The sequence below is a fragment of the Chanodichthys erythropterus genome, chromosome 16 (assembly GCF_024489055.1).
Source record: "Chanodichthys erythropterus isolate Z2021 chromosome 16, ASM2448905v1, whole genome shotgun sequence".
Taxonomy (NCBI): domain Eukaryota; kingdom Metazoa; phylum Chordata; class Actinopteri; order Cypriniformes; family Xenocyprididae; genus Chanodichthys; species Chanodichthys erythropterus.
This window is the reverse complement of record NC_090236.1, coordinates 37976213-37999438: the sequence shown is the minus strand read 5'-3', so window position 1 is coordinate 37999438 and position 23226 is coordinate 37976213. Positions and strand designations below refer to the sequence as shown.

The following is a 23226-nucleotide window of genomic DNA, read 5'->3' as shown; positions in this document are numbered from 1 at the left end:
AAAATAATACATGTAAAGTCGATGTCCCTACAATAACAGACTGGTGTGCATCTAATAAATTACTCATTTAAGAACGTTATGCAAATTTACTGCAACAATGGAGCCATTATTTCCCACTAATTTTGATACACCCAAAGTGCGCGCACATAAAGCCGACTCTCAGAAATAAATTGAGTTCTTTTTCGCAGCTTTTTGCACATAAACAGTCAAATCCACACAAAATAATGTCAAAATGCTGGTCTTGGCAAGCATTCATGTAAACACAGTCAGTTATGTTTGAAGTGAACGTAAACAGTTGAGAAAGAAAACAAATGTGTAACAGTATAATGGATCAGGTCTTACAGTGACAGCAGCCTAATAAACCTGCTGCCATATTATAAGATAATATTAAAAATGTTATATATGGGAGTTTTTCCCATGGTATCAATGTCAAAATTGGCAACTAACTTTGGAAAACCACTAAACATAGTGGCTGGTGAGCAAAAAAGTTAATGTCAAGCCCTATATATATATATATATATATATATATATATATATATATATATATATATATATATATATATATATATATATATATATATATATATATATACAGGGCTATATACAGAGCTTGACATTAACTTTTTTGCTCACCAGCCACTATGTTTAGTGGTTTTCTAAAGTTAGTAGCTTAGTCTCAGCCTCAGACACTTCAGGAGTTTTGAAGTCGTCGGCTGTGTCCGAAAACTGGAAAATGCTGCCTTCTTAGGACACATTTCAAGGTAGTAAGGCATCAAGGCATGTCCGAATCCAATGTTAGCTTCACTTCCTGTCTCATGAGATACCTTCCTCAGATCGATTTTTGAAGGAAGCATAGATGTATCCTTAGCTGCCTTTGATATCCCACAATCCTGTGCTTTCCATTCTGTGACAGTTGAGCTAGAAAAATAAAGATGGTGTCTGAAAGTTGTGTTTGCTGCTCAGTTTGTGTATAAATGTACGATTTTGATCAACATATTTCAATTTTGATATAATTTCTATCGAGAAATTACTACTGTAATAATTAAACATTTGTTTAATTCTCACCAAAGCTCGCGCTATATTGCTGTAGATCATTAAACTGTCACGCTGCCTCAGAAGTCTGTCCGAAATCAGTTTTGTGAGGTACCTTCATGCACAAACGCTGCCGTACAAGTCATTCTCTTATAAGACAGCGAGGCAGCAAGACAGCTACCTAGGTTTTCGGATGCAGCCGTCATCTGCCTCTCTGGTTGGTTGAATTCTACAGGATGTCTGGGAGATGTGTGTGTCGCATTCTTTAATGGTCCGTCTGGAAACAAATGCCGTGATGCCAAACCAGCTCATGGAAGAAGAACGCTGCCGTGTTTACAACTGACATACGAGCGCTTACAAGGATCAACTAAACGCTGTATTTTCAAAAGTATGTGAAGTTTGCAGCTCCATTGTTGCAGTAAACTTGCATAACGTTGTTAAATGAGTAATTTATTAGATGCACACCAGTCTGTTATTGTAGGGACATCAACATTACATTTACATGCCCCTAAACCAAGCGGCAACCTCCCCCTTTCTCTCGTGAAGCCAATACGGAAGTAACTTAAACTGCGATTCATCGACTGGCTGCTAGGGGCAGGCTCCAAAAGAGAGCAGAATCTCATAGAGTCCCATGTTAAATTGGCCAAGTTTATAGCAGAAAAAACATGTTTACAAGTTGGTTCAAATTGTGGTTTTGGTCTATACTGCTATTTTTGCCCTTCATGACAACTGTGAGGGGGGTGAATTTTTTTATAACTTGTCCGTTTAAATTATATTAAGCCTTAAAGTTCTGCATAATTAAGGGCGTGGTCACTTGAGTGACAGGTAGATTGCTGCTGTCTGAGAGCAGTCATGTTACCTCAGCTGCCGCTGAATTTGGCATCTCAGCCGTTTTTGTGCTTTTTTTCTCGATTATTTTATACAATTATAAAATATGGCTTGCTGCATAATATTTGAGACTGATTTGTGTCTGTGTGCATGCATGGGGAAGAGACACAAAACACACGTTGTTGGATCATGGCATTGGCTGAAAGTTTTGGTTGTGAGATTTACTACAATGACAATGGCGGGAGGATATCAAAATCCGACAGCACTGCTTGGATATTATAACTAAAACTGCTGCAGTATTTTGAAAAAAATATACTTTGGACACAGGCTCATTTGTTAGATACGATCGCTGCTCAGATTGCATCCTTTCTTGAAGAACGATGACAGAGAGCAGATCATTCAGAAGAAATGTGAAATGTTTTTTTTTTTGTTTTGCAATGGACATTTATAGTTTACCCAAGTGCCACAGATTGGATTCATCTCGCGATCTCCATTATAAAGGTATGAAGTCCCATTTGATGTTCCATGTTGTTATTTGCACACCCAACACAAATTACTGGTGTTGGAGCATCTATATCTTAAAAAAACACCGTAAATTGACAGTAAACCTTTAGAACTTTCTGATGTTAAAACTTATCTTTATTAATAATTTAGATAGTATCTAGATGGATAGCTCCTTTGCTTGCTAACGTGGTCACGTCGAGCTAGGCGGGCGTGGTTTCAGCAACCAATCACATCAGCTCAAACCACCTCCCCGCCTCTTTGCCCATTTTCAGTTATCCGGGAGTGACGTTCGGTGACGCGCAGTTAAGATGGCCGCGGCCTCATTTTCGCTTCAAAACTGCTGTTCAGAACTCAATGGGTGACGTCACGGACGCTACGTCCATATTTTTTTACAGTCTATGGTCTGGCTACATGAGACTAGTAGCCACTCAGCATTTTCACTGGCCTCTAAAAACATTATAACAACCACCCACCAATGTGTACTTTGAGATGCAATTTCTTCAAATAGGACATTGTAGATAAAAAAAAAAATTAATTAAATAAAAAAAAAAAAAATACTGTGGCAGAAACCATAAATTGAACTGACTTGAGTTAAAATAAAATTCTGCAAACAATCACTGAGTATTTTAATTAAAATGTTAATTAGTCTCTAAAACAAGACTCTATCTGCCCTGCTGAGAAAACATCAGGAAAGAGAATCTATATTCCGTATCAGCTCCTAATGTGTCCACTTAACCAATCCACGTCTCCTAGCAGCACCTGCTCATGCCGATAAGCTGCGTGATTTCTTCTTGCCAGAAATCCATGAAGCCCCTTATATAAATACAGCCAGATGGACATAGAAGCATTTAGACAAAAGCTGAGTCACAGCAGCAAGGTTAATATAGGTCACTCACAAGTGTGAAATACAGAGGTGGACCACAGGGGACAAAATACCTGTTGAATTATGGGATCTCTACTGGAATTACTGTATTAAAGTTCCTCATACATTTTATTCTTATTTTTCCACCATTTTCTGATATTATTCTCACAGCGTTTAAAGTTGGCATTAAATGAGAGTTCACTCTGTGTTCTAAATGCATGTTAACTGTTAACGATTTATCCATGCATGTCTTATTTGAAACTTTCTGGTGATGTAACTTCTCCAATCACTTTAATCTGCTTAAACCCCACCTCTTAATTTCAATTAACTGGAATCTGCATCCAATAAACAACCGATGGATAGCATCAAGACCCTGCTGTACGTTTTTTTGGGGGTTTTTTTTCTGATAATATGCATCACTCAGATGTACAAAATAAATAATTCTGTTGCCATTTCCACTTTATCACGACTTTAACATGCACACTCCATTTTTACTTTGTTTTATTGAGAATTTCAGCCTTGGCAGTGCGTCTATTTTTATAGATTTTTTTCTCACAAGTACAGCAGCGTGACACAAAAAAAGAAAAAAGAAAAAAAGAAAAACTAGTTTGCTCCCATTATATATGGAGCTCCCAGCATGAAAACTCTTGATATTGGCATAGTGTGCCCCATTTCTATTTTTGACACACTGCAAAGCTTCAGACAATAATTTCCTCTCTTATACGTACTCGTATATGGATACAGTAAATATATGGTAAAAACAGAAATATTGTGAAAATATTCAAAATAGCTGTTTTTATTTTTAATATATTTTTTAAAATGTAATTTATTCTTGAATTTTCAGCATCATTACTCCAGTCTTCAGTGTCACATGATCCTTCAGAAATCATTCTAATATGCTGATTTGGCACTCAAAAACCTTCTTAATATTACCAGCTGAGCTGTTTAATACATTTATGGAAACCGTGATACATTTTTCTGTATTTTTTGATGAATAGAAAGTTCGAAAGAACAATTTATTTTACATAGAAATGTTTAGTAAAATTATAAATGTCTTTACTGACTTTTTTGATCAATTTAAGGCGTCTTTGCTGATAAAAGTATAATACAATATTACTGGACACAATTTTTGAATGGTAGCATATCATACATTCATTTCTATTCGTATTTTATTCATTATGTTTCAAAATATTTTGATACTAATCACTAATATTTTCATTCTGAATTCCAATTGGTCTATTTTGCATACTGAATAATAATTGGTCTTTTTATATTGCACAAAAATATCAGTCTCTCTCTCTCTTCTTTCTCTGTATTTCTATCTCTGTATCTGCATTTGTGTTTACAGCATTTAATTTACTGTAAAACGCTATTCTTTCTTTTGACCTAAAACCCTATTCTTTTAATTCCCTGCATGTAATCTCCTCCAGCTATGAATTATGGGATCCGTGCTCAAGGACGTAGATTAAAACAGGCCTACCCTCTGTGCTGATCTCACGGGAGCGCACAAGGTCACTCTTGTTGCCCACTAGGATGATGGGGGTGTGCGGCAGCGACTCCCTCAACAGCAGGCGGAGCTGGGCGATCCGGTGGAAGCTTCGCCTATCCGTCAACGAGAACACCAGGATGCACACCTCACATTGCAGGTTGGACAGCTCCTGTCAATTAAATCACATCACAGACATACCAATTACAGCAGAGCTCAACCATGAGAGCTTAATATACAGAGTATTAGATGATAATTTGCCATTGGTACGGTAGGTCAGTAATAAGAGGAGGAGAGTGTTTGTTAGTGTGGAGCTCAGGAGTGTTTGTGTCCATGAAAAAGAGGATTAGCAGGATTTAAGGAGGATAACCTCAAATCTGCGATGGCTTTGTTGTTGTTCCAGCTCACAATTTTCCCATTGCTGCTGCCGCCACTGAGCTCAGGTGTGTTCAAAACGGCAGCAGATGCATCAGTCGAGTGTTTACCCCCCGAGAACGTCACCACAAACACTTTAAAGCGTCAAAGTAATGGCACACAGGGGCTGGGCTTTCTCTTTATGACAGCTCTGACAAGACTGCTGTCACTCTATCTTTGATGAACTGGGGGTAGAAAGAAAATGCTTCTGTCCCCTATGGAATGTAGGGCTGTGTGATTTTGGCTTCCAACGATTATGAAAACAGGATAATCGGCCTAAAACGATTATTGTGGCGCTGTCGCATTCTGTCCAGCGCAGCTTTCCTTCCACGGCGTTGGGTTTTCGTTCCTTCCTAAGCCAAACTCAACATCCATATCAATAATTTAGTGATGTAAAATGCAGTCGACTGTTGCTAAAATGAGGGACGTGCTTGATATTAGACAATTGCATTAAAGGCACAATATATAATTTTCGCCACTAGAGGTCGCTTATTCAAATGCGTAGCTTGATGACGCCTTGATTTTGCGGAATCATGGGAGGTGTTGTCTTCATGTCTACAGCCTGTGGAAAAGAATCTGATGGGACTCGGACAGAAATCATATTAATGGATGAGCTGATGTATTAAAGATTTATTAACATTACTGTAGTATGAAGCAGCATGTTGGAGCGGAACGAGGCCGCTGGAGCGATTGCTAATGAGAGACGAGCGCGACACACTTCTGGAGCTTTTATTATGCCACAGATGAGTGCTTCTGCTTCTTCTGATCATTCGTATGTGCGGTAACACAGCGCTGTTAGATGCATTTGTGTTGGAAGTTGTTATAATGCTACTCTGCCTTCATTCATCGGCTACTATGAGACACTTGGCTACTTGGCACAGCTAGATCGGTATTAGGCATGGTAAAACGTGGTACTCATTGTAAATCAAGAAAATGAGATTTAAACAAAACATACTGTGTTGAGCTATATAACAGTGATTTATTTTTCTGTTGATGAATGTATCCTAACAGTTGCTCACCGGTCTAATAAAGCACATAATATATTAAAGCGTTTTTGGACTTTCCATGGTTTCCACAAAATAAAGCCGGAAATCGAGGATTACGTGGGTTTGATGTCATTGATAGGTGACGCATGAAAATGATCCTGGTTAAAATTGCTTATTTCTTTGGATTAAAACATTCTTGGAAACATTTGGGATAATGTAAGTACACAAATTAACAAAATATATAAGAGTGTTCTAGTGGTTTTTGAATATTTTACTCCAAAAATGGAACATATTGTGCCTTTAAGCCGCGAAAGAGATACTGTCCCCTAGGCGGCTTTCTGTGCACGCTACGAGATAAAGTGCATAAAAGGTGGAAAGGAGGGGAAAGCGCATAAGCAAAATACACTGTAAGTGGTCAAATAGCCTACACACAAAAATGTTGAAATGGTGTAAACACAATCGGTTATGTCTTAAATGAATGTAATCAGAAAACGCAAGTGTAACCGTATATTGGATCCGTGCAGCTCTTAAAGTGACAGCAGCCTAATAAACCTTATTTAATTTCTGTTGTCTATTACTGTTAGTACATCTTCCTGAAAACCCTAAAGCACTGTTTATTTCATTTGAATTTTTGTTCTGTTGTTTTTTTGTTGAATTTAGTTTGTGTTCTTATTGTATTCCTGACTGTTTACTCGGTTTGAGGACTTTTACTTACATTAGTTAACCTAGTATTACTTTTTGCTCTAGTATCAATAGTTGTGAAATTTCACTGATATTTGAAATGACATATCTTTGATTTTGATCACCGATAATTTTCGATAATTTCGATATCGACCAAAATATTTGTGATTATGATTTTTGCCATACCCGAGCAACCCTAATGGAATGCTTCCTATTTCATCTCCTAAACGGAAAGAGGAACATATAAATAGATGGAAAGCCTGTGTCCTACATCCCCTTTTCCCCAAAGGCAAATTCCAGCCCTCTGGAGAGCGCCTAAAAAATTTCTCATTGCAGCCGAGCCAATTGCACTCGCCCCGGAGGGTGAGATTCACACAGCTTCAGAAACGCAGAGTTCCTCTGGAGAGGAAGAGTCTACTGGGGCGGAAGCAAGGGGGGAGAGGGGGGTTCAGCCACCTGCCACAACCCCACACAGGAAGGGCACGGGGAGGAGGTTCTCTCCTTTGAGGAGCGCACACATGCTCTTGATGAGCGGAGAAGACAGCACGACACGGTCGATAGTGCTCATCGTGATGGAGGGGCTCTCTGGGGCCGGACTGGCAAAGTAAAAGGTCTTTCCATCAGAGAAACAAGACGAGAGCGTAGAGCAGTATCTGACTAACAACATCGAGCTCTTCCACTGAAATACAGGCCCATCTGTCACTGTCTGCCCTTTCATGACCGGATATACACAAAAATGATAGCTTTTAATGGCTCTGAGTATACACCGGCAGGTATGCTTGCACAAATTTATAGCCTACAGTGGTAATGCAACACACATACTTATTATGCTGTTCTTTATCACACAAACTGAGTGATTATGGTCATGAAACACACACACAAAATCCGTATCATGCTGTCAGCAAATATGCCTGCCAGGTTTTTTGTCCTCTAGTGCAGATTTAGATTATTAAATCCTGCACTCTTAATAAATGCTGTAATGGTCTATATCAACCCTATAACAGCAGGTTAATGAAAATATGCACACTAATCCAGCTAAATGCTCATCCACACTGCATGGTGCTTTTTGTACAAACACGTTTACCCTTATGAAGTGCTTGTATGTGTCAGGAAGATTCATTTTGCATTTATAATATAATGTTGCAAAAAGACTTAATTAAAAGGAAAAAAATATGATTTTGAATAGGCTATTTCTCCAACCGAATCTCACACTGAGCGTATTCTGTGTAAATTTATCTTCTTATAATTGTAGTGCAGTTCCTGATGTGAAGTAAGCAATTTGTAGGTTGAATTCCCCTTAAGAGTCTAAGCACTGTGGTGATTTCACTATTGCTCTGCTAGTTGTAATTCCAACATTAAGCGCGTTCAAGTGATTTTTGTTGCAGTAAAATGGACTCTCAGGACAATTTAAAATGTAAAAAACAATTTCTCTTTTTTACTTCCTAAAAACAGGCAGGAAACTTTTTTGCGCTAATTCAACATAACGAAGAGCAAAGAATACACATTAGGTGTGTCGATGGATGGATGGCTGTATTGGATTGGATGAATGGATTATGTGGATGGACTGAATGAATGGATGGATGAATGGATTTGATGATGGATGGATGGATGGATGGATGGATGGATGTATTGGATAGATGATGGATGTATTGGCTTGGATGGATGGACTATGTGGATGAATGGATTTGATGGATGGAATGGAATGGAATGGAATGGAACGGAGCGGAATGGAATGGGATGGATGGATGGATGGATGGATTGGATGGATGATTGATGGATTGGATGGATGGATGGATTAAAGAGATGGATGGATGAATGGATTTGATGGATGTATTGGACGGATGGATGGATTATGTGGATGGATGGATGGATGGATGGATGGATTGGATAGATGATGGATGGATGTATTGGATTGGATTGATGGATGGATGGATTGGATAGATGATGGATGGATGTATTGGATTGGATTGATGGATTATGTGGATGAATGGATTTGATGGATGGAATGGAATGGAATGGAATGGAATGGAATGGAATGGAATGGATGGATTGGATTGGATGGATGGATGATTGATGGATTGGATGGATGGGTGGATGGATGGATTATGTGGATGAATGGATTTGATGGATGGAATGGAATGGAATGGAACAGAACGGAGCGGAATGGAATGGGATGGATGGATGGATGGATGGATTTGATGGATGATTGATGGATTGGCTGGATGGATGGATGGATGGGTGGATGAATTGGATGGATGGATTGATTGGATTGATTGGATGGATGGATGGATGATTGATGTAATGGTTTAGATGGATGGATGGATGGATGGATGGATGGATGGATGGATGGATTGGATGGATTGGATGGATGAATGGACTGTTAACATTACTAGAGTCACATCCTTGTGTGTAGTCTGTATTTAGCAAATTATGTTTAATATAAAATTATATGCTTAAGGTATGATTGTGTGTCATTTATGATGTACAACAAAACATGACAATCTCCTCAAGTAATGTTTTTGTAATGTAATGTAATGACTTTAATTTACTGAAATACTGAAAACTGCAAATCTGAAAACCCAAAGCAAATTCCAGAGGGAACTCAATGCTCACGAACTGAACAGTTTTATTGAAGATAAACAATCCTTTGGAAATTTATCGTTCAATTCCCTTTGGTGCCACTAGTGGTACAGAAATCACTCACTCCAGCTTTAAAACCCTGAAATTGTTTCTCTCTGTTCCTGTTTCTGTGGTTGAGAAAAAAAAGAGTTTATGGTAGGTCATGAAGCAGATTAGAATCTGGGCAAAACATGGAATTAAAATGTCCCTCGACTCATCTGCCTCCATGAACCCATTCCCAAGAACTGTGTTCCTTCTCTGCTGGGTCATTTAACACAAACACGCCTTCTTCTGGCCACGTTTGGCACGGGAAGACAGATTACATGGAAATCAGGCCAGGGCCTGGTCCACGAGCCAATGCAGAGAAAACACTGCAAAATTTCATCAGTATTTTGATCTTTCCCCACACACCCCCAGTAAAAACAAACAAACAAAAAAATCCTTTAAGCAGGATAAACTATATTGAGAAGACAAAGTAATGAAATAAATATAAACATATAAAAAATTACAATAATAATACTAAAAAAAATACATAAATATAATATAAAATTAAATTATATATGATTATATTATGAATATGAGTATGTGATTAAATATAATATTAAATATTATTAAATAATTCATCCATCCATTTCCACACCGCTTGTCCTATAGGGTCTGTATAGCTGCTATTAAGTATTAATATTAAATATTATAAATAAATAATACACACATGGATTTAGTATAAGACATTAGAAGATATTTAGTATAAAAATCATATGAAATAATACATACATATAAATAGATTTAAACAATGTAAATATGTAAAACAATATATATTTTTTCATCTATTTATATGCCTAAGAGGGGCTTGCTTAGTGCATAAGAGACTTTAATTTGTTGCTCCGTAGGGGGGAGAGGTCGAGTCTGATAATTGGATGTTGAGAATTAACCGTGTGCCGAGTTTGTTTCTGTACACCATTGTGAGGTCCACACCCCTGCAGACAGTCACCACAGACCATCTGTCCTCACATCCCCTCCTCCCAAATCCGAGATCCCACACACAGACATACAGTACACCGTCCCATCTGAAAGTGCTTTCTCAGCCGCTGAACAAGCCAATTCTGCTGCTATAAACACAAAACACACATACCTCCACAGAAATAAAAGCCCGCTTTCTCTGCCAAGCACACCAACATCAAAGAAAAAACATCTCCCTAATGAACGTTACAGAAAGCTTGCAGTCCATAATGACACCAGGGCCGAGCTGTAGCACACTGTACTTAAGCATAAGGCTCGCAGCAGTGCACTACACACACTGAGTGAGATAAACAGACGTATACTTCACACATTTACTATCTCCAATCCGCCCTGTCAGTTTTCAGACACAATGGCCCCTACCCAGTAAACAAAAACCGTATGAGCCGTTTAGCATCATCAATATTTAACCTCAAAGTAATCTATTAATTATAGCCAACTTGAATAGCCCCAGTCTAACAGCTCAAGACATGTCTGTCAACCATACAGTGACAGGAAATGGTAGCATCTTGCACCGCTTACTGGTTCATACTGAACTGTATATGCATATACAAGCATATATTCAGTAATCTGCAAAGATAAACAGTAGAATGTGACATGTTAACGTTACTTAGTCACGTTGCATGTGTAATCTCTGAAATGAATGCTAATGTTAAAGGCCTAGTTCACCCAAAAATGTCATTTCTGTCATCATTTATTTAATTTATTCATCCTCATGCAGTTCCAAAGAACATATGCGGCAGAATGACAGCCTCAGTCAGCATTCACTTTCACTGTAAGGGAAAAAGGTCCAGAAATAAAGTCAGACAGGTTTGGAACAACATTAGTATGAGTAGATGAGGTTAATAACACATATTATATATATATATATTATACAGGGCTTGACATTAACACCCGCCAACCCGCCAAATGCAGGTGGATTTCAGCAATTCAAAAAACATGTATACTATGCATAACAATAATTAATAGTGCACTTTTCCAAGTTTCATAAGTGTTCAATTTAAAGTAACCAATAGAAAAATCAAACCCAGTTCACACCCTATTTAGACTGCAAATTGATTTCAAGGAGAGTTTTTGGCTCATGTAGTTGCCATAAGTGATCAGAGAGGTAAGAGCATGCTGATGCCTCCCGTGTTCGAACTCACTCATGCTGGGACACGGAAAACGGAGCAGTGACGCGTGACGTAATTCCCAGTGCCTACCAGCGGCAGGGCGGGTGACGGAATGCGTCCTCGGCCTGTGTAAGGACGCTACTGACCATGTGCCAGCTATTTTAGGAAAGAGAATGACTTATTAAAGCCATTCTTCCCCCCACTGTCACAAGCACTTTAAGTCTCTGAGCTAACTGAGGCAGTCTAGACTTGGGGCGGTGTGCGTGATTGTACATTTGTAAGCATGTGCATGTCTGAATGAATGCCAGACTCTAATTGGGCTGATGTGTCAGGTGTAGATTGGGTGAACTTGGTGAATCTGCTACAGAACCAAAATAGACTTGCATCCTCTGCAGCTACTAGTGATGCAGCACTGTGTGAAAATGAGTTCATTCACTCACTCGCTCTCCAATTCTCCATGGTTCAGTGAATGCAGTAAGTTGACAGTGAGGCTGCCGTCCACAGAACAGACTGCAACGCGGTACTGTAAACTTACCGCACACTCTTCACTGAAACCAAATATGCTGACCCTGTTTCACAATAAGGAAAGTGCTGACCTTCACTGAGCTACTTAAGATATTAATTAGTAATGCTTACATTTTGTCTTAAAGATACTCGAGGGAGAAATGCTTATGTGGCTTTTTATCACCACTACAAGGACACAATTTTAACACATTGTAATTCAAACTGAAATTTAATAAACATTTAAAGGGGACCCATTAAGCCCCTTTCACAAGATGTAATATAAGTCTCTGGTGTCCCCAGAATGTGTCAGTGAAGTTTCAGCTCAAAATCCCCCACAGATCATTTATTATAGCTTGTCAAATTTGCCCCGATTTGGGTGTGAGCAAAAACACGTCATTTTTGTGTGTGTCCCTTTAAATGCAAATGAGCTGCTGCTCCCGCCCCCTTTCCAGAAGAGGGCGGAGCTTTAACAGCTCAACAACAACAAAGCTGGAGAATCTCACGCAGCCAAAATGAGGATTGTCAGTAACGGTGTTCAGCCTTACATTGTTCAAACCGGAGTCGACACTGATGGAGAGACTCAGGAAGAAGTTACAACTTTTAGAATGAAACTGGACGTTTCTGAATGGTTAGTGGATAAATTTATGTAGTTGCTGTGGAGTTGATTCAACTCATCATCTACCATGTGCCGTCATGTTCATCTTTTGTGCAAATCCAGTGTTGAATTGACTCTCGTTTGTGAAGCAGTCCGGCGTAAAATGACGGCATGATAACAACTCTACTACAACAACTCTTCCTCTTCTCTAAAGCAGCCCAACATGGCCACACCCCCTTTGTTGCGTGTTCTCGGGGGCGGAGTTTATGTAAATTTTAGGGTTAGTGATGTCATTAACCCGGAAAGAAGCACGTAGTTCCTACCAGCTGTTTGTTGTAGTCCTTAAACAGAGAAACAAAAACTCCCTTTGCATTGAACTTTGAGCGTCGTAACTTTGCAGATGTTGTTTATGCTCAAACAGCAACATTACACACTAACTAAAGTTAAAAAAGTGAAATCATAATCAAGGACCCCTTCAACATCTCATTTTGCTGCTGCCTGGATCAAAGCAATCCACAAAAGGAATAAAATCATTGAATGAGCAGCTCCTGCATCCAAACAACAAACGGGTAAGCAATAACTCAATTTGGAGCAATGCCTTGTGCATTTGAATCATGTTTTGCCTGCATTCTGCTGCCAATAGTTACCCTTAAGCGAACCACACCGTATTCTCACACCACCTCTTGAGATTAGTTTAGTTCGCTGTTAGAGGACAGTTTGTTTAAGTGTTCACATCATGTAAGCCAAAATGTTTTCATACCTCTTGGAGATCTCTAATTGTGAGTACAGCCACAAATACAGTACAGATCAGTGTTTTCTAACTTTTTATGAGCAGTGTTGGGAAAGTTACTTTTAAAAGTAATATGTAACAATATTGCATTACTCCCTAAAAAAGGACCTAATTACATTACTTAGTTACTTCGTTACATTTTAAGGTGTCAGTATTACAGTGTAATTATACATTTAAGTACTGAGTAATAATAATTAACTACAGGGTTAGGATGAGGGTTTGGTTTAGAATTAATTGCATGTAATTATGCATAATTTATAGTCATTACTACAGTAACATGTGTAACAATGTGTAACTACATGTAATGTGTGTAATTTACACTGTAAAATAAAGTGTTCCCGTTACTTTTTATGGAAAGAGTCACATTACTTTTGTATTACTTTTTCTCACCTGGACTGGGCATGCTTGTTTGTTTTCTATTAACAAAAAACAAAAAACAAAAAAAAAATTCTGTTTTTGTAAAGGCCTTTTCACATCAAAAGTGAAATGAATAAACCTCAGGCTGAAGAAATGCGAATTCACAGCTGTGCAGTAGAGGGCGCAGCTCACCCAAAATAAACACAAATGCGATGTTTATTTAAAGTAATTTTTGCTTATTAATATGGTTGAGTTGGATAATCAAAGGTTGGCAGCAAAGACATAGGTTAATAAAGTGAGATTAAATACATAAAGTATGTTTGTGTTATTTAACATATTTAATTATTGCAGGTTTGCGAAATATTCTGACTTTGCATTTCACAATTTTTATTAATTTTGAGGAATACTGAATCTGTTTTTGTGCAAGTGAGAGAAGTAAATGCGTTTAAATTTAGTCTAGAACTACAATACCCATCATGCTTAGTGCACACAACACCTCTGTACTTACTCCCGATTTCTTTCAACATGGCGACAGGAGAGGTGCCAGTCAATAAATGGGAATTCAAAGTAACTTGCGTTACTTGTTTGAAAAAGTAACTCAGATATTTAGTTGTAAATTTAAAAGTAATGCATTACTTTACTAGTTACTTGAAAAAAGTAATACGATTACGTAACTTGCGTTACCACCGATAATGTTTTTGAGTATGTACACCTACAGTCCCTTCAAAAAAGCTCAAACTACTCATCAAAATGCTTTTTAACTTCTAATATATGAGATATCATTTAGCAATAATCACTAATAACCCCTAACCCTAACCTTTTATTAAATAAAAAGTGTTTGCCTACAAGACAACCACTGGCTCTGCACCCCTATAACTAAACTCACTACTTAAAGGCTGGTGCACACTGTGTGAATCTGGCCATGATTTAGTTGCAAATCATGGTTGCAAATTTTGCAAATCCTGAAAGGTTTCTATAATCCTAGGCAAAAATCTGTAGTCTAGTTTGACATGTTCATCAACAGCCGATCAATGACCGTTGTGATCAAATTTTGTCAGAAGATGTGTCAGAAGATTTGGCACACAGTCCTGCAGTTTGACTTCTCTTATGACGAATGTCAGTATATCTTTGTTTTTCAAGATAAGCCATTATTAAAATTAACGCTAGAGATTTCTTTGTTAGCCATCATTTCAGTGCCGTGTGTAATGCAGCTCACTGTCACCGAGTATGTGTTGATGATGTAAAACTCCAGACAGGTTTTCATGCGTTCATTAAGACTTAAGAACCTTGCATTCTGCAAGTGAGCGGCACTTTGTGTTTCCACCCCAAAGAGGCACAAAATCACTTTCACAAACCTTTTCCTTCCCTGCTGGTGGAATGACCTGCCTAATTCAATCCGAACAGCTGAGTCTTCAGCCATTTTCAAAAAACAGTTAAAGATACATCTTTTTTGTCAACACTTGACCCACTAATATTAGCACTTTTTCTATTTCTATTCTGTCTCTCTTTCTATTTACTAAAAAAATAAATAATAAATAAATCCTTGGGACTTGACACGGCACTTGAACTCATGTTGATTTCATTGTTTCTGTTGTTCTGATTTGTATGTCGTTTTGGAGAAAAGCGTCTGCTAAATGATTAAATGTAAATAAAATACAATACTGTGGGTAAAAAAAATCACCAACTGCTTCAGCTCCACTTGAGCTTGTTTGTCTGTCACAAAGATTTGACAGTTCTGGGGCAAATCATGAAAAAAAATCTTCTCAGAAAAAGACCTTTTTTACTGCAAACATATTTATACATGAACATCAGATGGAATGTTTGACAGAAATGAATTATCATCAAGGTTTCAAAAGTATGAAACCAACCAATTTTTTTTTTTTTTTTTTTTAAATATTGGAAAGACATTAATGCATCCATTTTATGGATGCATTAAGGATGCATTAAATTAATCAATTGATTGACAGTTAAACTTTTACATTGTTACAAACCAATTCTATTTAAAATAAATGCTGTTTTGAATGTTCTACACTCCTGACACAATTGTATCATGATTTACACAAAAATATTACAAAAAGCAGCCCAACTGTTTTCAACATTAATAAACATGTTTCTCGGGCAGCAAATCAGCATATCAGAATCTGAAGGATCATGTGACACTGATGACTTGAATAAATTACACTTTAAAATATATTAAGACGTTTTTAAACTGTAATAATATTTCACAATATTACTGTTTATACTGTACTGTCATCAAATAAACGCAGCCTTGGTGAGCATGCGAGACTTCTTTGAAAAACGTTTTAAAAATGTTTGAATGGTAGCATACATGTGCCTTATTTCTGTGAAAAGGAACTGAATGTATAAAGGCATTACCAATTTGACTTCATCTTCTGACAGCCCTAATTTCACCGTATTATAGTCACAATTTTTGCAGAACAGGTTTAACAAAGCAAAATCAAAATCTTTCCAAGTGCTCCTGATGGGAGACTACAGACAAAACAGAATGCCACTAATTCACTTTGAAGTACGCAGAGCCGTGCAGACTATATTTTTCGCTAATTAAATCCCAGCCTTTTATGGTTTATCGTGCAAAGGAAATATCGATTTTGATTGGATCAATTGCGCAGCTCTAACCACTACTCAAATAAACCCTGATGAAGTAACTGCATTACTGACAGACTTCTGCTGAACATTTTTCAATCCATGAGATACAGACTGCAATCAGTGAACCGTGAAGCTGTAAGGGCAGCACTGAATCTCTGCATCTGTAAAATTAAAATTAATCACTGCATAGTTTATCGGAGATCCTTTTGTTTGCTATAACCACCGTAGCCATGGCAACCGGGGAACGGGCCAGGCGGGTATAGAATGCAACGCAGCGGGTGAGGTCAGAGGTCACGTGATACGACGTGCCACTGAGGAAGAGAGAAAGAGAAAAATGGCAAGATGGAGAAAGAGAAATGATGGAATGGGGGGGGGAGTCTGGAGTTTTTCCAGCAGCCACTGCCCTGGAATTAATCCAAAAACTCATTCTGTGATAGCAGTATCACTATTGACATTCATGCTTGAAACAAACAGCATCTGATTTAGGAGAGATCCGATGACTTATAAACATCATTTGAAAAAGGTCACATCAATTTTGCCCAGGGACCTAAATAAATTTGAATATTCAGCAGGCAAACGAATACCCCTGTGGTGTGTTAAACATCTATATGCACAATATGATATCGCATAACATTCACAGGTACTTGAATCATTTCTAGTGAGATGTGTCACAGAGAAGACACTGTGCATGTGCTCATGATATCGCTGTGATACATCTGTGTGTTCCAGGCGAAATTATCATCATATTTCAGAGTACAAACACAGCACTGAGTGGATGATAACACCCACACTACATGCTTCGGTCTGTCATGGGAGCGGGTGTGAGGGAAATACATAAGATCGAACAACATGAGGCGATTTTAAACTGGTATTTAGGACTTTGTGAATGTCCTTTTGTTTAAGCGAAGGTCAAACGTGCTGTTTTATCAAAGAAAGAGGAAAAGGTGGTTGATTAATGAAGAGAGAAGTGAGGTCAGAACTAGTAGAGAGGCATTAATCCCAGATGAAGATGAATGTAAATAATTCAATCACACAGATGCTTCGGAGGAGATGCCACTGCTCACAAGGGTCAGCATCAAAGACGAGAGTCTAAACAAACCCCTCCGTAACAGTCCCATATTTTCTGACCAGTATGATAACATTGTGAATTAATTATTAGGTTTGGCTATTTCAGAAAATCCCTAAAGCCGTGTTATAGTGGAAAGGATTCCCAAAAGATGGGATGGGAGGGTTTGGGTTTTATTAAAAAATGTATGTTTACCAAGGCTGGATTTATTTGATCAAAAGTACAGTAAAAATAGTAATTTTGTGATATATTATTAAAATTTAACAGTTAAAAAAAGAAACATTTATTTTAATATATTTTCAAATGTAATTTGAAAGCAAAGCTATGGAAGATTGTAACCACAAATTCCACCACAAATAAAAAATAGAAAAGGTAATTGCAACTTTTTTTCTCACAATTAGGAGTTAACATTGTGCAATTCTGACTTCTTTTCTCAGAATTGCAAGATATAAACTCGCATTTGCAAGAAATAATGTCAGAATTGCGAGATATAAACAATTTTGAGATATAAAGTCAGAATTATAATATATAAACACACAATTGCGAGTTATGTCAGAATTGCAAGATATAAACTTAAAATTGTGAGAAATAAAGTCAGAATTGCGAGATACAAACTGACAATTGCGAGAAATGAAGTCAGAATTGCGGGTTATAAATTTACAATTATGAGTTATGTCAGAACTGCAATATATACTCACAATTACGAGAAATAAAGTCAGAATTGCAAGTTATAAAGTCAGAATTGCAATAGAAACTCACAATTATGAGAAATAAAGTCAGAATTGCGAGTTATAATGTCAGAATTGCGAGATATAAACTCACAATTTTGAGTTATGTCAGAATTGCAATATAAACTCATAATTGCGAGTTATTTCAGAATTGCAAGAAATAAAGTCAGAATTGCACGTTATAAACGTACAATTTTGAGTTATGTCAGAATTGCAATATAAACTCACAATTACGAGAAATAAAGTCAGAATTGCAAGATATAAACTCACAATTCAGACTTTTTTCCTTGCAATTCTGACATCTTTTCTCAGAATTGCAAGATATAAACTCACAATTTTGAGATATAAAGTCAGAATTACAAGATATAAACACACAATTGTGAGTTATGTCAGAATTGCGAGATATAAACTTAAAATTGTGAGAAATAAAGTCAGAATTGCGAGATACAAACTGACAATTGCGAGAAATGAATGAAGTTTATAACTCGCAATTGTGAAAAAAAGTCACAATCACTTTTTTTTTTATTCAGTGGTGGAAAAGAGCTTTCAATTAAAAACTGAATTTTCAGAAACATTTTAATTTTTTTCAGGATTCTGAGATGAACACAAAGTTCAAAAGAACGGCATTTATTTGAAATAGAATTTTTTGGTAACCATGTAAAAGTTTCTACTGTCACTTTTGATCATTTTAATGAATCCTGAATAACAGTATTCATTTCTTTCAAAAAAATAAAATAAAATATCTTACTGACCCCAAAATTTTGAATGGTAGTGTATGAGTTTAGCTACAGTATACTTTAAGTGCTGTATATCTTTCACTTTACAATATATATAACTACATGAAAAATCTGCAATACACTGATGCAAAAGCAGTAATCATGACAGAAAAGCTTTATGATGCACTGATCCAGTAGATCATTTTAGATTACAACCAAACAAGTGGTTTTTACAGTGTAAAAGCAGAGGTCATAAATCACTGTGAAATAACAAGGAAACCTGGACCTGGCTGATTTTATAGAGGGCGCACATAAAATGCTTGTAAACGGATCTTTAAAGCCTGCAGTTACACTCAGCAGAAATGGAACAAATTACAGGAAACTGAAAACAATTTGCCCTAAAGTAAAAGGAAACAGAAATGACAAACAACAGATGAACCTCAGCTGGAGGGTCAAGAGCCGATGTATCTCATCTTTCTCTCATCTTTCTCTGCATCCCCTCTTTTTATGTCTCTATAACCTCTCTATGCTTTGCTCTCTATTTTAACCACTTAAAGCATGTGTCTGTTCAATCAATAGATCTTTACACTAATAATTTACATTTATGCAATGAAGTGGTGTGTTTAGATGGTTAATGTAAATGTGCCGATTAACTGGAGTCCCTGCATGGTGTTTTATAGGGATGATGTAATAATTTACTCATCCTCACATCATTCCAAAACTGTACAGTTTCCTTTCATCTGTGAGGCATAAAGAACTTTTTTATTTTTTATTTTTGACCATACAATGTAAGTCAATAGTAACCATAAATGTTTGGTTACCAACATGCTTCAAAATATCTTCTTTTGTTTTCTGCAGAAGAAAGACATTTATACAGTTTTAAAATGACATGAGCAGGAATAAATGATGAATTTTCATTTTTAAGTGCTGCAACAAAATATTCAATAAGCCTAAATGCTGCACAGTAATGTCGAACTGGGTGTTTACTTTTTATGTAGAATGTATTTTATGTAGAAGTATTAATTATATTAACATGTAATAATTATATAATATAAGTCTCTGTCAGAGCACCATAGTTCAGTAGATGTGTTTGAAACCATTTCATGACAAAGGGAACACGGGGACAGAATCAGACATGAACTCATAAATTATGAAAAAATAGATCATAAATTATGTGCTTGGCAAACTACAGTTTCAAAGTAGCTTCCCCAACACTGCAGTGAAGATATTAGAAGACTAGATTCGCATTTCCTGAAATAAATACCAGCGTTCGCAATGCTGCAAAAAAAAATCATGTTAGGTAAGCTTCGAATTTGCGACTTTAGTGCAGTGAAAAATTACTTGTTGCATCAGTCACTTTGCTGTTGTCATGACAATAAGTATGAGTCTTGTTTTCTGTCAGATGATTCAATGTCTATAAATGTTTACGTATACACAGGGAAGGCAAGACCAATCACGATTCAGTATGCATATATTACGATGATGTCATCACTACTGGTTACAATTTGAATGCTGAACATTCTATCAGTGCATATCAGTGGGGAAAGAATCTTAAATGTATTATAATAAAGCACACCGAAGCTGAAATTATCTCTAAGAATGGCGTCTGTAAGTTAAGCAGTTCAATCATAATTAATTGCAGAAGTTTAATTCTTTGGGTTATTTTAGGGATGCAGCGATATGAAAATTTTGGCCGATACTGATAACCGATAATTCTTTACATTTGAAAGTCGATAACTGATATATTGCCCGATAAATCTAAATCCAAATTTTCATATAATGTTTGAGAGCCTGATTACAAAAACAAAATCCTCACCATTAATAGCCATATTCCAAGCACACAATTATAATGATGTTATATTATATCATTATAATTTTTTTGTAGCCTATATGACAGATTTGCGCTGCATGTTGCACGTAACTGTATTTTCCTTTTTGAAGCAACTCCAATCATATTTTAAGCAATTCAAAACTATAATGGCGGACAGTGCGCATCTGAAGTGTCTCCGCTGAAGGAAATAATCCATTATTTATAAGCTTTAATATATCGGCCAAATATTCTTATTGGGCCGATAACGATAACATTAAAAATAAACATATATCGGCCAATACCGATATGGTGGCCATAGGGGTGGGCAATATATACCATTAAACATGATTAACTGGTAGAAATTTGTCGACTGGTAAAGATCTTGGACTAACGATTACGCTCACATGACATTGCTTATCGTTTGCATGCGTTTTTAAGCATTGCGGTTCAAAAACAAGTGGTTTTAAACCATTGAAGCACAATTAACTGCGAAAGACAACTCATTTCAGCATATGCATGCGCTCTCTTGCGCTGTCTTTTGTTTATCGAATCAGTGGTTCGGAGCGTGAATCAAACTGCCAAAGTCACGCCCCCTAGTGGTGAACCATTGAAATTTCGAAACACTTATGACATAACGAAGCCTCATTTACTGAAATCACGTGACTTTGGCAGTTTGATACGCACTCCAAACCACTGATTTGAAACAAAAGATTCGTAAAGCTTCATGAAGCAGTGTTTTGAAATCGCCCATCACTAGATATTGTTGAATAAAGTCGTTATTTTGTTTTTTTGGCACACTAAAAGTATTCTCGCCACTTCATAACATTAAGGTTGAACCACTGTAGTCGCATGAACTGTTTTAAATATGTCTTTATGAGTTTTCTGGGCACCTGAAAGTGTTAATTGTCTTGCTGGCAATGCAGGCCTCACTGAGCCATCGGATTTCATCAAAAATACCTTAATTTGTGTTCAGAAGATGAGCGAAGGTCTTATGAGTGTGGAACGACATGAGGGTGAATTTTCATTTTTGGGTAAACTAACCCTATAAAGTAAAAATAACAATATTTGGTCATATCGCACACCCCTAGGTGGCCGATATATTCGTGCATACCTAGTTTATTTCCAAAATATTTCATGAATAATAATAATACACTCACACCTTGCAAGCACCAAAACAAATTCTTTTTGACTCACCTGTTTCCAGCTGTCATATACTAAAATTGTGCTGTCCTCATCATCCACAGTCACTCGCCGCTGGTAACCCTCATCTACAACACACACAATCACATCTTTGAAAAACTGACACTCACTTGTGTTCAATTAGCATCTAAATTTATTCATGCAGTTGAGCAGAAACTGCAATTTCACGGGATCAAACATAATAATATATCTGTAGAAAGAAGTTTTGAAATGCAAGTTCAGAGTTGGACGTTGAGTAACAATAATTTAGCTAGTGTAGGATCGATGCACAAGAACACTCAACTCTGTGTCTGTGTGTCTGATTAGCTCTTTGTCCACTAGTAAATGACATGCTCTGTTTGTGCGGAGGCAGTACTCTGCTGCTTCTTTCCCACCTCATTAAGACACGAGATGATGAAAGACCTGAAATAAGATGGATGCCTTCACGGCACCCACTCCGCTTTTTCCAATCAAATCCTGAGAGCCTTACTCTAGTGATCTCGGGTGTCTGTGAGGTGATAAGTGTGTTTCATCCAAAGCAAATCTAAAAATAGTACAGTCCTTGGCATCCTGACGCTTGATGCTGAGCACAAGAAAGCTGTATGAATATAATCTTTACCGGTTGCTTGGGTTTCAGAGTCTATAGAGAGTGATCTGTCTGAAAGTCCAGCAAGGCAAAGTGCCAGAGAGGATTTGCCCACTCCGTTTTGGCCCAGTAGTACTATCCGAAGGGGTCCGTGGTACTTCTGCTGCGGCGGTTTTGGGGTAGGCGATTCGTGGATATTGATTTGCGGAGTCGCAGGCTCATCGAGCCCCGGCGTCCAATCGTAATCCTCGGAAACAGCCTCCTCTCGCCTCAGCTGATGCTTGATTGGCAGGGGGGTGCTGCCCCTGCGGAGCGGGGGTGCAGCCGATAGAGTTACGCCATAACCCTGTGAAATCCCAAGACAAGCAAAATCATCAGAGACAAGGATCTTCATCCAATAATTCTGAACACCAAGAACAATGTCAGTCCATATGATAAATTAATAATGTATAGAAACGTGCAATGGGGAGGACTGTGATCCTCTGGGACTTTAAAGTGGGTCAAAACAATGAGCAGTGTGTCCATTCACATAAACAAGCATCTCTTGCTTAGAAAGAGCAGCCAACAGACAAAAAACGTGAGGGACATGATGAGTTTTCTCAGTTTCAATGATGTTGAGGGCATTGTCCATCTATCTCCATCAAGCAAAATCACCAAGACAGCTCTTTAACTGTTTACTGTGTTTGCTCGCAAGGGCAAATGGCATCAATATTAATATGGCAATTAATCTAGCCGCCGCACTGCAGG

The 23226-nt window shown here is 37.4% G+C and overlaps 1 protein-coding gene across 1 annotated transcript in view; it reads right to left on the bottom strand.

Annotated features, from left to right (window-relative positions):
• The window catches only part of rem2 (RAS (RAD and GEM)-like GTP binding 2), a 33999-nt gene that overhangs the window by 7470 nt on the left and 3303 nt on the right, over positions 1–23226 (bottom strand). The window contains exons 2-4 of the mRNA XM_067363861.1: positions 22513–22825; positions 21909–21982; positions 4707–4884 (exon numbers count right to left, since the gene is read on the bottom strand). Coding sequence (XP_067219962.1) covers positions 4707–4884; positions 21909–21982; positions 22513–22825 — 565 coding nt within the window. The remainder of the gene's footprint in view (positions 1–4706; positions 4885–21908; positions 21983–22512; positions 22826–23226) is intronic.